The sequence below is a fragment of the Saccostrea cucullata genome, unplaced genomic scaffold (assembly GCF_032062105.1).
Source record: "Saccostrea cucullata isolate Sc308-1 unplaced genomic scaffold, CSIRO_AGI_Scuc_v1 ctg7687, whole genome shotgun sequence".
Lineage (NCBI taxonomy): Eukaryota > Metazoa > Mollusca > Bivalvia > Ostreida > Ostreidae > Saccostrea > Saccostrea cuccullata.
The window spans coordinates 1-11,976 of record NW_026927311.1 but is presented as its reverse complement, the minus strand read 5'-3'; the positions used below and the strand labels follow the sequence as shown (position 1 = coordinate 11,976).

Below are 11,976 nucleotides of genomic sequence, written 5' to 3'. Positions count from 1 at the left end.
ACCAATTATATTTTCGGTATGGCCATCTTTAAAAAAAAAACTGTTTGCTCCCTTGGGTTTCAAAATATTTTTTTCCTTTTCATATCATGATACAATGTTGTTTTTTTTTTTCACTCCATCAACCAGTATTTCAAAACTTAAAAAAAAATCATCTACCTACATCAACCCATTTTTTTACGCCAGTTAGGAGAGGGTAAACAATTATTTTTTAAAGATGGCCTTAGTTAAATCATTTTGTTTTCACAGACACTTAATGTACACACAGAAAAATAAAATTTAAAAGCCAAACAAAAATATATAAATGTTTTCGATCAATACATTTACAATCATTTAGAAAATAATTGGAATGTAGAATCATGAACAAGAGGCCCATGAGCCATATGGCTCACCTGAGTAACTGGCCAATGGCATGATGTTCTTTAACAGATTCTCTCACTTGGAGCATCAATTGTGGCCCCAGTGTACCCCCGAGGGTCAAGATTTTAACAATTTAGAATCTACACTACTATAGTATGGTTCCACATAAGTTTCAGCTTTTCTGGCCCAGTGATTCTTGCGAACACTTTTAATGAATCCCCTCGTTTTTGGTTTCTTCTTAATTATCTCCCCTTGGAAGGAGAATTGGCCCTTCACTTTGACAATTTAAACTCCCCTTTACCCATGCTTTGTTTAGTTAAAATTGCCCAGTGATTCTTGACAAGAATTTGAAATGCAAAAACTTTACAGACAAGATGGACAGGCAGACCGACAGACAAAGGGTGATCAAAAAAGCTTACTTGAGCTTTCAGCTCAGGTGAGCTAATTATACACCCAGAATAATGATCATAGTATACATGTATAAACATTGTTAGGATTGGGGGAAAAATCATATGGAGACAAGTGGAAAGAATTTAAAATACCCATTTCTTTTTTTCCTTTTTTTCTAAATTGAACCTCCTTCCAAAAGAAAAATAATAATATACAAAAATGAAATAATATAATAATATAATTGTGGATGAACTTTAAGGTGGTAAGAAAAAATGAAGTCACCAGTTTTAACAACATGACAAATAACACATGTATGTGGGATTCAAATTTCCCAAACAGATAAACAGTAAGATAAGAGTTTAAAAATTGAATTGCAAAAATAAATTTATAGATTTTTATGGAACGCCATCACTGCCTTATAGCATACAACTATGCATTTATTATGTCAATTTATCATAATGTGATGTGAACGTATCTTTACGTTATGTCAATTTTTTATGAGATGATGAAAAATATCTTAACATCATGCCAATGCTGCATTACATAAAGTAAATACATCCTTTCATTATGTCAGCACTTCATAACTTGAAGTAAAAAATTAATTATGTGAAGTGATAATGTGTTTACATTGAGTTAAAACTTTATTACGTGAAATGAATGTTTCTTTACATCATTTCATTTCTTTAATATGTGAGGTCAAAATTGCATTACGTCAAGTAAATTGTGTTTTATAATTAAACTTATCATTACATGAAGTCAAAAATCCATTCCTTTTTGAGAGTGTATATTTCTATTATATCAAAGCATTATTACGTGATATGGACTTATCTTTATTTTACGGCGAGAGCATCATGATGTGAGGTAAACACATCTTACCTTCATGTCAGTGCGTTATTACGTGGTGTAAAAAGTGTATGACATAATGTAAACATATCTTTAGATTATATCAACACTTTATTACATTATGTCAAAACTCCATACCGTGATGTGGATATATTTTAACGTTATGTCAACTCTTTCTTATGTAATCTAAAAATAGCTTTATATTGTGTTAAATCTTTATCATGTTGATTCCAAAAGTGCATTACCTGATGTAAAAATACATTTACATTATCTCAAAGCTGTATATCTAGTATATAATGAATGTTTTACAGATTGTTAAGGGGGGGGGGGGGCTCCTGATTGATTAGGAAGTATAACAGCCCCCCCCCCCCCCCCTCTTTTCCCAGACATAACTTTACTAGAGAAAAAGTAATGTTCACTGAAAGTACAGCCCTACCCCCACTTTTTGTTGAAGTATAGTCCACTGAGGGCAATGTGGTATACAGTATCTGAAAAAAAAAAACTTAGGACTGATCGAAGTTTGACCCCTCACCCCTCCCCGAAATAGGATTTTCGGGCTTGGACAATTTTTTTGGGCTTGTCAAGTTTTTTCGGGCAAATTAATATTTTTTTTTCTGGCTAACCTCCCCTTTCAAAAAATATGCTTTGTCACTGGAATTAGAAATTTTTTCAATCATGCTACGTCACTGGAGTTAGTAATTTTTTTAGATCATTCCAGGGCCAGAATTCTATTACAAAAATTTACCAGTTCTTCATCTAAATCAATTGAATATGCCTTAGTAAGCATGCATGGGCACATATCAGTGGCGGATATGGGAACAAGGAAGGGGGACGGTATATGGTTGGCATAGGCGTCGGAACCGGGGGGGGGGGGGGGGGGCTCACCATAGCCCCCACCCCCACTTTTTTTCCTCAGATAGACTTAGTATAGACATTGAACATCGCTGCGTAGGTTAAGCCCCCCTCCCCCCTACACGTTGTAGTTTAGGTTAAAAATAATGTAGAAAGTGGTGTTGTTTGGAAAAAAAATTGCTAGTGAAGTTTTAACCTACCCCCCCCCCCCCTTCTTTTTGCTTTCCTGGTTTTTTTTTGAAGGTATATAAAAAAAATCTTACACTTAGCCCCCCCCCCCTCCCCCCCAACACTTTCAATTTGCTTCCGATGCCAATGTTTGGAGACCAAGGAAGAAAGCAGAGAAGCTCCCAGGCTTTATATAATAGTTTTATATAAAAAAAGTTTTCAACTTAATTCAGCTAAACTTAATGTGAAATTAATGCAAAGAGAAGCTCTCAGGCTTTATATAATAGTTTTATAGAAAAAAAGTTTTCAACTTAATTCAGCTAAACTTAATGTGAAATTAATGCAATGTGCTACAAAGTATAACCAATAAATTTATTAATTTTTTGTATATTTTGGTCACTTAAGATGGTAGGGCGGGATTTCTGCCCCCCTCCCCCTACCCAACCCACCACTGCACGTGTGTTATACGATGTGCTTACACTTTTAAAAATAAGGAAAGTTAAAGACTGATAAAAATCTTATGACAACATTCTTAGTAAGATCAGAAGTTTAAGACTTTTATCAAAACAAAAACAAAAACAAAAAAAGAAAAAGAAAAAATTTTCTGCACGACTATTTGTTTCCAGATTAAAGTAAACGCCATTGAATTTCGACGTGACTTTAATGCACAGTCGTAGTGTTAAGGCTTTGCACCTTTCAAGGTTGTCAATCATTTGTCGCTTAAAGTTTTTATTAAAGATGCTATTTCAAATTCGCTGAGAATTTCTTCTACGACAGTTTTCTCTCCCGCCAATTTTAGTTCTTTTCGGAACGCAGAAAATACGTTATGCTCATATAAAGGCCGAGGATACACGTGTTCGCATAACGTAATAGTGAATCGACATAATGTACAAGAGTGCGCACAGTATGACATGAGCTTTTCACATAATATCATAAAGAATTGACGTAATGTAATGAAAGGTTGACACAATGTAATTGTTGTTTAATTACATGTCATAAACAGTAAACATAACGAAATGCAAGTTGACAAAATATAATTGTAGTATGTGTAAATCTCATAAAGTGTTGACATAATGTAAAAGAAAGTTGACACGATGCAAGGGTAGTGTGGGTTAATGTCATAAATAGTTGACATAATGTAATAGTAGTGTGGGTTAATGTCATAACGAGTTGATATAATGTAAAGGAAGGTTGACACAATGCAATAGTAGTGTGGGTTAATGTCATAAAGAGCTGACATAATATAATGGAAGCTAGGTTGACATAAAGCAATAGTAGTGTGGGTTAATATCATAAAGAGTTGACATAATGTAATGGAAGGTTGACACAATGCAATAGTAGTGTGAGTAAATGTCATAAAGTGTTGACATGATGTAGTGGAAGGTTGACGCAATGCAATGTTGTGTTCTGCTATAAGGCAGTGACGGCGTTCCATAGATTTTACTGTAAATTATTGTACCCTGCAAATATGTAAATGTACGTTACCTAACAAAAAAAAATACTTTGTTTTTTTTTTCTTTGGTTCTATTTTCTTCATTTAAATAAATCCATATCAATTTGGTAGAAAAAATGAATAAAATATTGTTATATAATTTACTTAGATGTCTATGATACAAAACAAAAATATCAAATATTTTAACAGATGCCTTTAACACATTTTTAAGGTGGCAATATAAGCAAAATCTACATACTTTTGAAGTAAATTGCTGTCGTAAGCAATACTAGTACCCTACCAAGATGTGTAATTTGGTTCCCCATAAAAAAATCCAAAAAAAAAAAACATTGAGTTGACAAAGAATACAAACTTTGTCTGTATCTCAAAATCCTAGACTCACATACTAAAATTCAGCTAAGTATCTACAATCATGTAGATTACAAAAGATGGGGAAACAAAATTTAAACAGACAAGCAGACAGCTAGAGGAATAGGCAGATACACAGATAGTCAGCCAAGGAAGATACCTATACAAAGTTCCCTCCAGTTTTACTGGTAGAGGACAAATAAATATATAATTATGTACTGTTCCTACCACATTTAAATTCATACATGTACCTCCGAAATATGGCTATAATATTGTCGATTCAATATAAAACAATAATCATTAATCAATCAATATACATGTATATGTACAAAGCAACTTTTTGTAATCAGTGAGTTTTCACAGCAATATGCACAAGATGAATCTGAAAAGTCACTGATTATGGTACTGAACAGCACAGCTCTGCTTTTCAGTACAAGTAATCTTTCAGTAAATTCTCAGTCAATTTTCAGTAAACCAAAGGGCAAAGTTTCTTCCTGTGACAAGAAAGATTTATGTCATTAGAGAAACAGGCGTAGGAATTCCATTCAACCTATCAGCATTCCAGATCTCACTAACTCAGTGGTGCAAAAGCAAGCTGGCAAAGTTACACCAGAGGCCCTTGGTTCAAGTCCCAGATAATAAATTTTTCCTAACTATGTATAACATTGATTTCCTATCTAAATGTGATTGTACAGTAACATTGTGCTTGGTAGGTATTACAAAGCCTAACTAATTTGGTTATGGCACTTTATAAATACACTGCATTTGAACAAACACAGATTATACAATAACATAGATGAAGTATAAAGTGTATAAAAATACTTTTGATTTGTATACATCATGTGCAAGAAGCGAAAAAGTGCTATAAACCTCTATAAACATGAAGAAAAAATTAACAATAAAAAATTCTGAAAAATGGATGTGTCTTAATTACACATATCATATATATGTACATCTCCATTTCAATCCTCACAATCAAATACAATCATAAAAGTGTACATGTATGATGGAAAGTTATGCTGCATTTAATTAATTAAGATATCAAATTACAGGGTTTAGATATAAATATAGCACTGAATGATTTATAAATATAATTGAAAGAACTTAGATATACTATAAAATGAGATCAAAAAAGTTTTCACACATTTACACAAATGGAAAACTGGACAAAATGATTTTCAATCCAAGGAAACTATTCTACTTTTTCTTTTTCCATCAAAAGATCTACAAAAAGAATAAAATATTGATTTTCAAAGTTGTGCTCTACTAAATGCTAAAAATTTAAGCAGTTCTAATCTATTTCATTAATTAAGATTCATCACTAATCTGGATGATTTGCCTGGGAACACGAGATTTTAGAATATAATGAGGCTAGATTGAATTGTCTTTTCTTCTTTTTATTTAAAATTTCTCTGTTGGAAATTGGCACTTAAATCAAATTCCAAAAATTCCTCTATAGGATAAAAAAGGATAAATCCAAAAAAATGGGAAAGTTGGCAGAGGCCAGAGAGTCAAATACTTGGAAGCCAGGCTCCCTAAACGAATTCAATACAAGAAAAATTGAATTGACTGAAGTCTCTAGATGACCTGACCTGAAAAACAAAAGACTCAGGGGCCACATCACTCACCTGAGCAACTGGCTAGGTAAAAGGATAAGTCATGTCAGCATGGAAAAGTTTAAATATAAAAGTGGTTTCAGAGGGGGGGGGTTGAATTTGAACAAACTTAAATCTATACTTTTTTGATGCTTTAATATTGAGGATAAATCATGGCTTTGTTGTTCTTGCAAAGAATTTTTAAAAATTTGACTTGACCCTCTATGAGATGTTTTTAGATGTTAGTGTAGCGAGTATGCAAGCAGATCTAACATTATTTTTAATTAAATTGACTTTTTGGGGAGTGGTAGGGTTGAACCATTTGGAAAATTTTACTCTTTTCAATGCTAGACTGATCTCTGCATTTTGCTAGCTAAATCACTAAGGTGAGGAATGTTGTCCATGGGATCTTTCATTAAAACAACCTGAGGTAAGATGTCAAAAAAAATATATATACTTACACAGATCGCACCAAAATACTGCCTTTGTGTTGGACTTTAGTTGAAATTTCTGGGTCATATTTTTTCCATGTCTTTCCACTATCTAAGCTGTATTCAGTGAGCGTTCCAGGGAAAACTGTGTTTACTTCCAAAATTGAGTTACTGAACCTGTAAATATCACCAGGTACATGTACATTAACTTATTACATTTCAAAGTGAGAGCAACAACAAACATAACTTTGTAAATTCAAAACTATAAAATATTCCTCCACACTGCATCATTTTTTTTCATAAACACCGAGTACTTTAATTCAGGTAAACAAAAATATCTCGACTCCACTTCCTCAATACCTTACAATATTACCTGAATTATAAAAATGTCTCAGAACTAAACTGAAACAATTCAACCAGAGGAAAAAAAATCCTACTCCATGTATACTTCCTTCTTTTACTTATAATATGCTTAAGCTATACATATAAGAAATTCTTCTTGAACCTCTAATGTCATGTTCTAGCCCAACAAAGATGTCTTTGATTGCATTTTGTTTGTCAGACATTAGAAGCATAACACAAATGACCTCAAACATTTACTGCCAGTGTACCTTGCCCCGGGAGGGTCCAGGCGAAATTTGACCCCCTTCTCCTCCAGTCGCCTCAGTTCCTTGTGACCCACTTTGTTGACAAACACCTCCCAGTCGGTCTGCTGCTTCAGACGCCGTCGGGTCGGGTCCTTGATGTTTTCCCAGGGTGCTTTGTGCCAGGCTCGCTCAGCCAGGGCCAGAAGTCGGGGGAACAACATGTACTCCATCTGGTCAGCATTCCTGATGCTCTCTGTCCATAAGTCAGCCTGGATTCCTTGAAAAAAACAAAACATTCAGTTCAATGTCATCATCAGTGTTTTCCCTAAGAACTGTCTACCAGCCAAATTGACAAATTTGTAAAATTACAATTTTTTGTCATCTGTGGACTTTCAGTAAGGTGTGGCATTCTCAATGCAACGTATTTAGTGTCTCTCAGATGGGAAATTGATTTTCATTGGTTAAGAAATTAATAACATCAGGAGTTTTAAATTGTTGTTTACAACAATGAGATGATTAAAGCCCCACCTCTTAGCCGTACAAGATGCTGTTATTAGATATTTGCTACAATTGTTGACTTTCACCAGAATTTCTATCCCATGTATATTTCAACAATGAATGAAAGCAGCTGTGTAAATTTCAAATGCCAATTATGAATGACATGCCTTACTGAAAGTCCAAAGATAACAGAGAATTTACATATTAAATAGCTATTTAACCTTAAAAATTTTACCTAACTTACAGTGGAAGTGAAAACAGAAATAACTCTGGTTTACCTTTAATATTCCTCTTTTTAAATTTCCTCAGAATTATCACATCTATTTTTATTTTTAGGGGTGGGGGTGGCAAGGAGGCCTAGTACTTTCAGTACCTTGATTCTCATACCTTTGATATTCTGAGGCTCCTTTAAGGGAGGACAGCCCCCTGAGCACAGAATACTGTCTGTCATTGGAGCTCCATTGTGCTGGGTCCCTCTGTTCTTGTACAGATCGTCAGGCTGATAACTGAAGACAGTCTGAGTGTCTATGTACCGTGTGGCCCAATACAGACCTCCCTCCTCAGGGTCAGGCTCATAGGGGTGGTCCAAGTAAAAGTAGGTGGCGGGGGACATCACTACCTGTAAAATACCAAGTAATTAGGTCTGGCATATTATGAGAGTTACAATAATTATATACGAAACTTTTCTTTTTTGAGGGGGTAGGTGCTCAAAAAGTGGACTCATTTTTTTACTAAAGTTGGTATGCCTGACAGGTATAGTCACAATCAACTAATTATAATACAATTTGGCAACAATCTGGGAAAAAAATGTTTTGATTAGCTACATAGCTTACAAATATACTTTTACTTCATGCAAAAGAACATGAATCTTCCTTGGTTAAAAAGGTCATCAGGGGCGGATACAGGATTTGTGGTTAGGGGGGGCGTGGATAATTTGTTGAGGCAAGGTCTGGGGGCCGCCTTAAGGCCCCCAGTGGGTCCAGGGCGAAGCCCTGGTGGGGGCCCAGGGGGCGAAGCCCCCGTAAGCCCCTGGGTTTTCGTGTATTTTAGAGTAAAATCAGACACAATAATACTGCATATTTTTCAATTATTTTTGTTAAAAGTATATAGCATATAGGTGGGGGCCCAGGGGGCGGAAGCTTCTGGGTTTTCGTGTATTTTATAGTAAAACCATGCACATATTAACCAGTGCATATTTTTCATTTTATTGTTGTTAAAAGTATATAGCATATAGGTGGGGGCCCAGGGGGCGAAGCCCCCGGAAGATCCTGGGTTTTCGTGTATTTTAATGTAAAACCAGGCACAATAATAGTGCATATTTTTCAATTATATTTGGTAAAAGTAAATAGCATATAGGTCCGGATGTTTGAATAATAAATGTATTGAATGTTTCTCAATTCTCATTGTATTGTAACACATGCCACTATATAATAAACGATTTACTTACTTATTACTTACTAATAGTGGTATTGGTTAGTGATGTACCAAAGTACGACGTGTTTAATCCTAGTCATGTCATACTTTGAATAGTGGGGGCCCAGGGGGCGCAGCCCCCGGAAGCTCCTGGATTTTTGTGTATTTTAAGAATAAAACCAGGCAGAATAACACTTATTTGGTTAGTTTTGTACCAAAATGTGGCATTATAAATATTAGTCACATCATACTTTGAAAATTTTAGGGGGGGCGTGCGCCCCCCACGCCCCCCTTAAATCCGCCAGTGGTCATGACTCTGTTTTTAAATAATTATTCAATTTTTTCAACCAATTAGAAATTACCGCCAAGTGATTTATAAGCAGTATTAAAGCATATCTGAACACTGACTTCAATCATTTAGTGAAGCAAATCAAAAGTGACCTGTAACTACTTTTATAGTATTCCTCAGGACTAAGCTGAATCTGAATAGACAAGTACAAACGTAAGGCTTTTATTTACCTTGTAACCAGCATTGGCAAGTTTGTAAGCCAGAGATCCTTTCCTCCATTCCCAGATGTTGGTCCAACTATATGTGTAGAGCTGTCTGTAATTAATAATCAATATAAATAAACCAGAAGATTAAATATTGATTAGTTTTTTCTCAACTAAGCTAGGTGACATGCTACACAGAGACAATATGTGTGTTTAAGCTAAAGAATGTAACTGTTTGATTGAGAATGTGGCAGTCAGCCGGGTTCGAACGCCGGTGCCGGATAGCTCAGTTGGTAGAGCACCTGAATGGAGATTCAAGGTGCCTGGGTTCCAATCCCGGTCCCGGTCATTTTTTCCTCTCCCATTACAAGAAGAAACATTTGAAAGTGCAGACAAAAAATAGAAGAAAAAAAATTATCGGTAGCAAATTTATGAAAAATTAAAAAAAAAATTGATAGAAAATTACCTGGTCTGGGAGCCATAAAACTTAAATGAGCTCATTTTTGATCCAAGTCTAACTATTATACTACACGTAGTAATTCCTTTTGGTGAAAGTGAGACTGAGATCTAAAGTGGGCTCGGTTAAGTTTTATGGCCCCAGGCCTGCTCTTATTTTTTTCTTCCTCGTAACTTACCCTTTTTTGCTTTCCTCCACTGGATGTGGCTCCTGGTTATCGTTTAAAACAGCATCTTCCCATAATCCAACACTCAAGCCCTCCAGCTTCAACTCACTCATCAGCCTCTTGAAAAAATATTTCTTTAAATCATGGTAACCATTCAGTCCCTTTTCCTTTTTAAATTTTTCACACATGGGTGACCTTTCCCATGCTCCTCTGGCAACCTCATCCCCACCCAACATATAAAAGGTCAAAGGTTGAATGTCCTTGTGCAGGTCATGAAGGTGAAGTATAATGACCTTGAAAAATTCGTAGGTGGAATCCAGACAAGGATTCACAGCATTGTCTGTGTGTGCCTGGGCAGACCTGTATTGAGATTTGTCGTTCGGGTCACTGAGGCGATATTTGGCGTCTTTCGTTCTCTTGTATCTGAGTTCCATGGCCTTGACCGCTGACCCAGCGTGACCCGGGACATCAACCTCTGGAATGACCTGGATGTGCCTGGCCTTGGCGTACCTCAGAATCTCTTTGTAGTCTCGTACGGAGTAGTAACCTGACCCAGATGTGTTGGTATACGGACCGGATCCTAACGAGGGTGGAAGGCAGACTTCACGTGACGGGTCATAACAGCGATTAGCAGCAAACTACAAAATTAGACAAAATTAATTTCCTTATTATCCATTCCATACAGTTTGTAACACAAGCTTAGTATATGTAACCACCTTTTATTACAATGCATGTGCATGTTGTTAAAACTTTAGTAATTTAAAAGCCAAACTATAGTAGCTGGGCATCATTTTAATTCATGTGGGTAAATGTTTATGGGCAACCAATAATTTTCTGGTTCACGAGTGCATAATTTTTGAATTTTTGAAATGGTAAGCTGAAATTGGAAATGAGGATGCAAATATGTGGGTATGGGTGATTCATGAACATTATAATTAATTCATATTATCTTTTATTTAAAATTTGATACTTATAAATTACACAAATTCAGATACATTTATACAATGTACTCTGCAAAGTGAAAGTTTATTTTAGTTTTGTTAAAGCAAAGAGAATGCAATTAAGAAAATGTACTTTGAAATTAAAGAAGACAAAATTTGCAAAGTGCATTTCTAATGTAAGCTTTGCAAAGTGAAATTATGACATTTACTTCATATAGATGAATTTCACATTCCTAAGAGTTATCTCCCGTTGTCAGCGTAACGCTCCCTTTTCCCACTTTGTCTTTTGTAAGTTACCTGTTAATATTTTTAATCTTCAAATATTATCGGACAATTTCGATCTGTACCTGTATTGCCAGTATATGGGGCAACATTAAAAAGCAAAATAAACATATACATGCATACAGATTTCATTTCTAATATATTGCCCCATAAAGTTAGTAATGTTATAGAAAAAAAATCAGTGCCTTTTGCCGGTTGACCCCAGATTGACCCCGCAAAGGGAAATAACTTTTGTAAATGTGAAAATGGCCTATTTTCAACCCACTTATCCTACCTTTGTTAACTCTGGGAACTGTGGCACCTCAAACCTCCAGCCATCATCATCAGTCAGATGGAAATGGAACTTGTTGAGTTTATACATCGCCATTAGATCCAACAACTTCAAGACGTCCTTTTTGGTGACGAAATTACGACTTACATCCACCATCAGTCCTCGGTATTCGAAGCGGGGGGCATCCATGATCTTTATTTTTGGAAACCGATAACCGACGGACTTAGTTTTCTTGTCCTGCTCTTTCTTCATGAGAGAGAAAAGTGTTTGTACAGCGTAAAATGCTCCAGGTTCAGAATTTGCCTTAATTTGGATTGTATCTGAATCTGGGTCAATCGAAATCTCGTATGCTTCTGAGAGAGAAGACTGGATTCCGTTGGCAAGTTGATTTTTTTGCGGGTGAAAGTTATGACAGTCGAGATGGCTTCTGTT

The 11,976-nt window shown here is 35.5% G+C and overlaps 1 protein-coding gene across 1 annotated transcript; it reads right to left on the bottom strand.

Annotated features, from left to right (window-relative positions):
* Positions 1–4,189: 4,189 nt before the first annotated feature.
* On the bottom strand, positions 4,190–11,972 carry LOC134274043 (beta-hexosaminidase-like; the record flags this gene model as incomplete). Its single annotated transcript, XM_062756281.1, is given in 8 exon segments — positions 4,190–5,635; positions 6,468–6,614; positions 7,049–7,301; positions 7,910–8,141; positions 9,455–9,539; positions 10,063–10,688; positions 11,548–11,909; positions 11,912–11,972. Coding segments are annotated over 8 exon segments (1,812 nt in total), but the record flags the coding sequence as incomplete, so codon positions are not given.
* Positions 11,973–11,976: the final 4 nt, after the last annotated feature.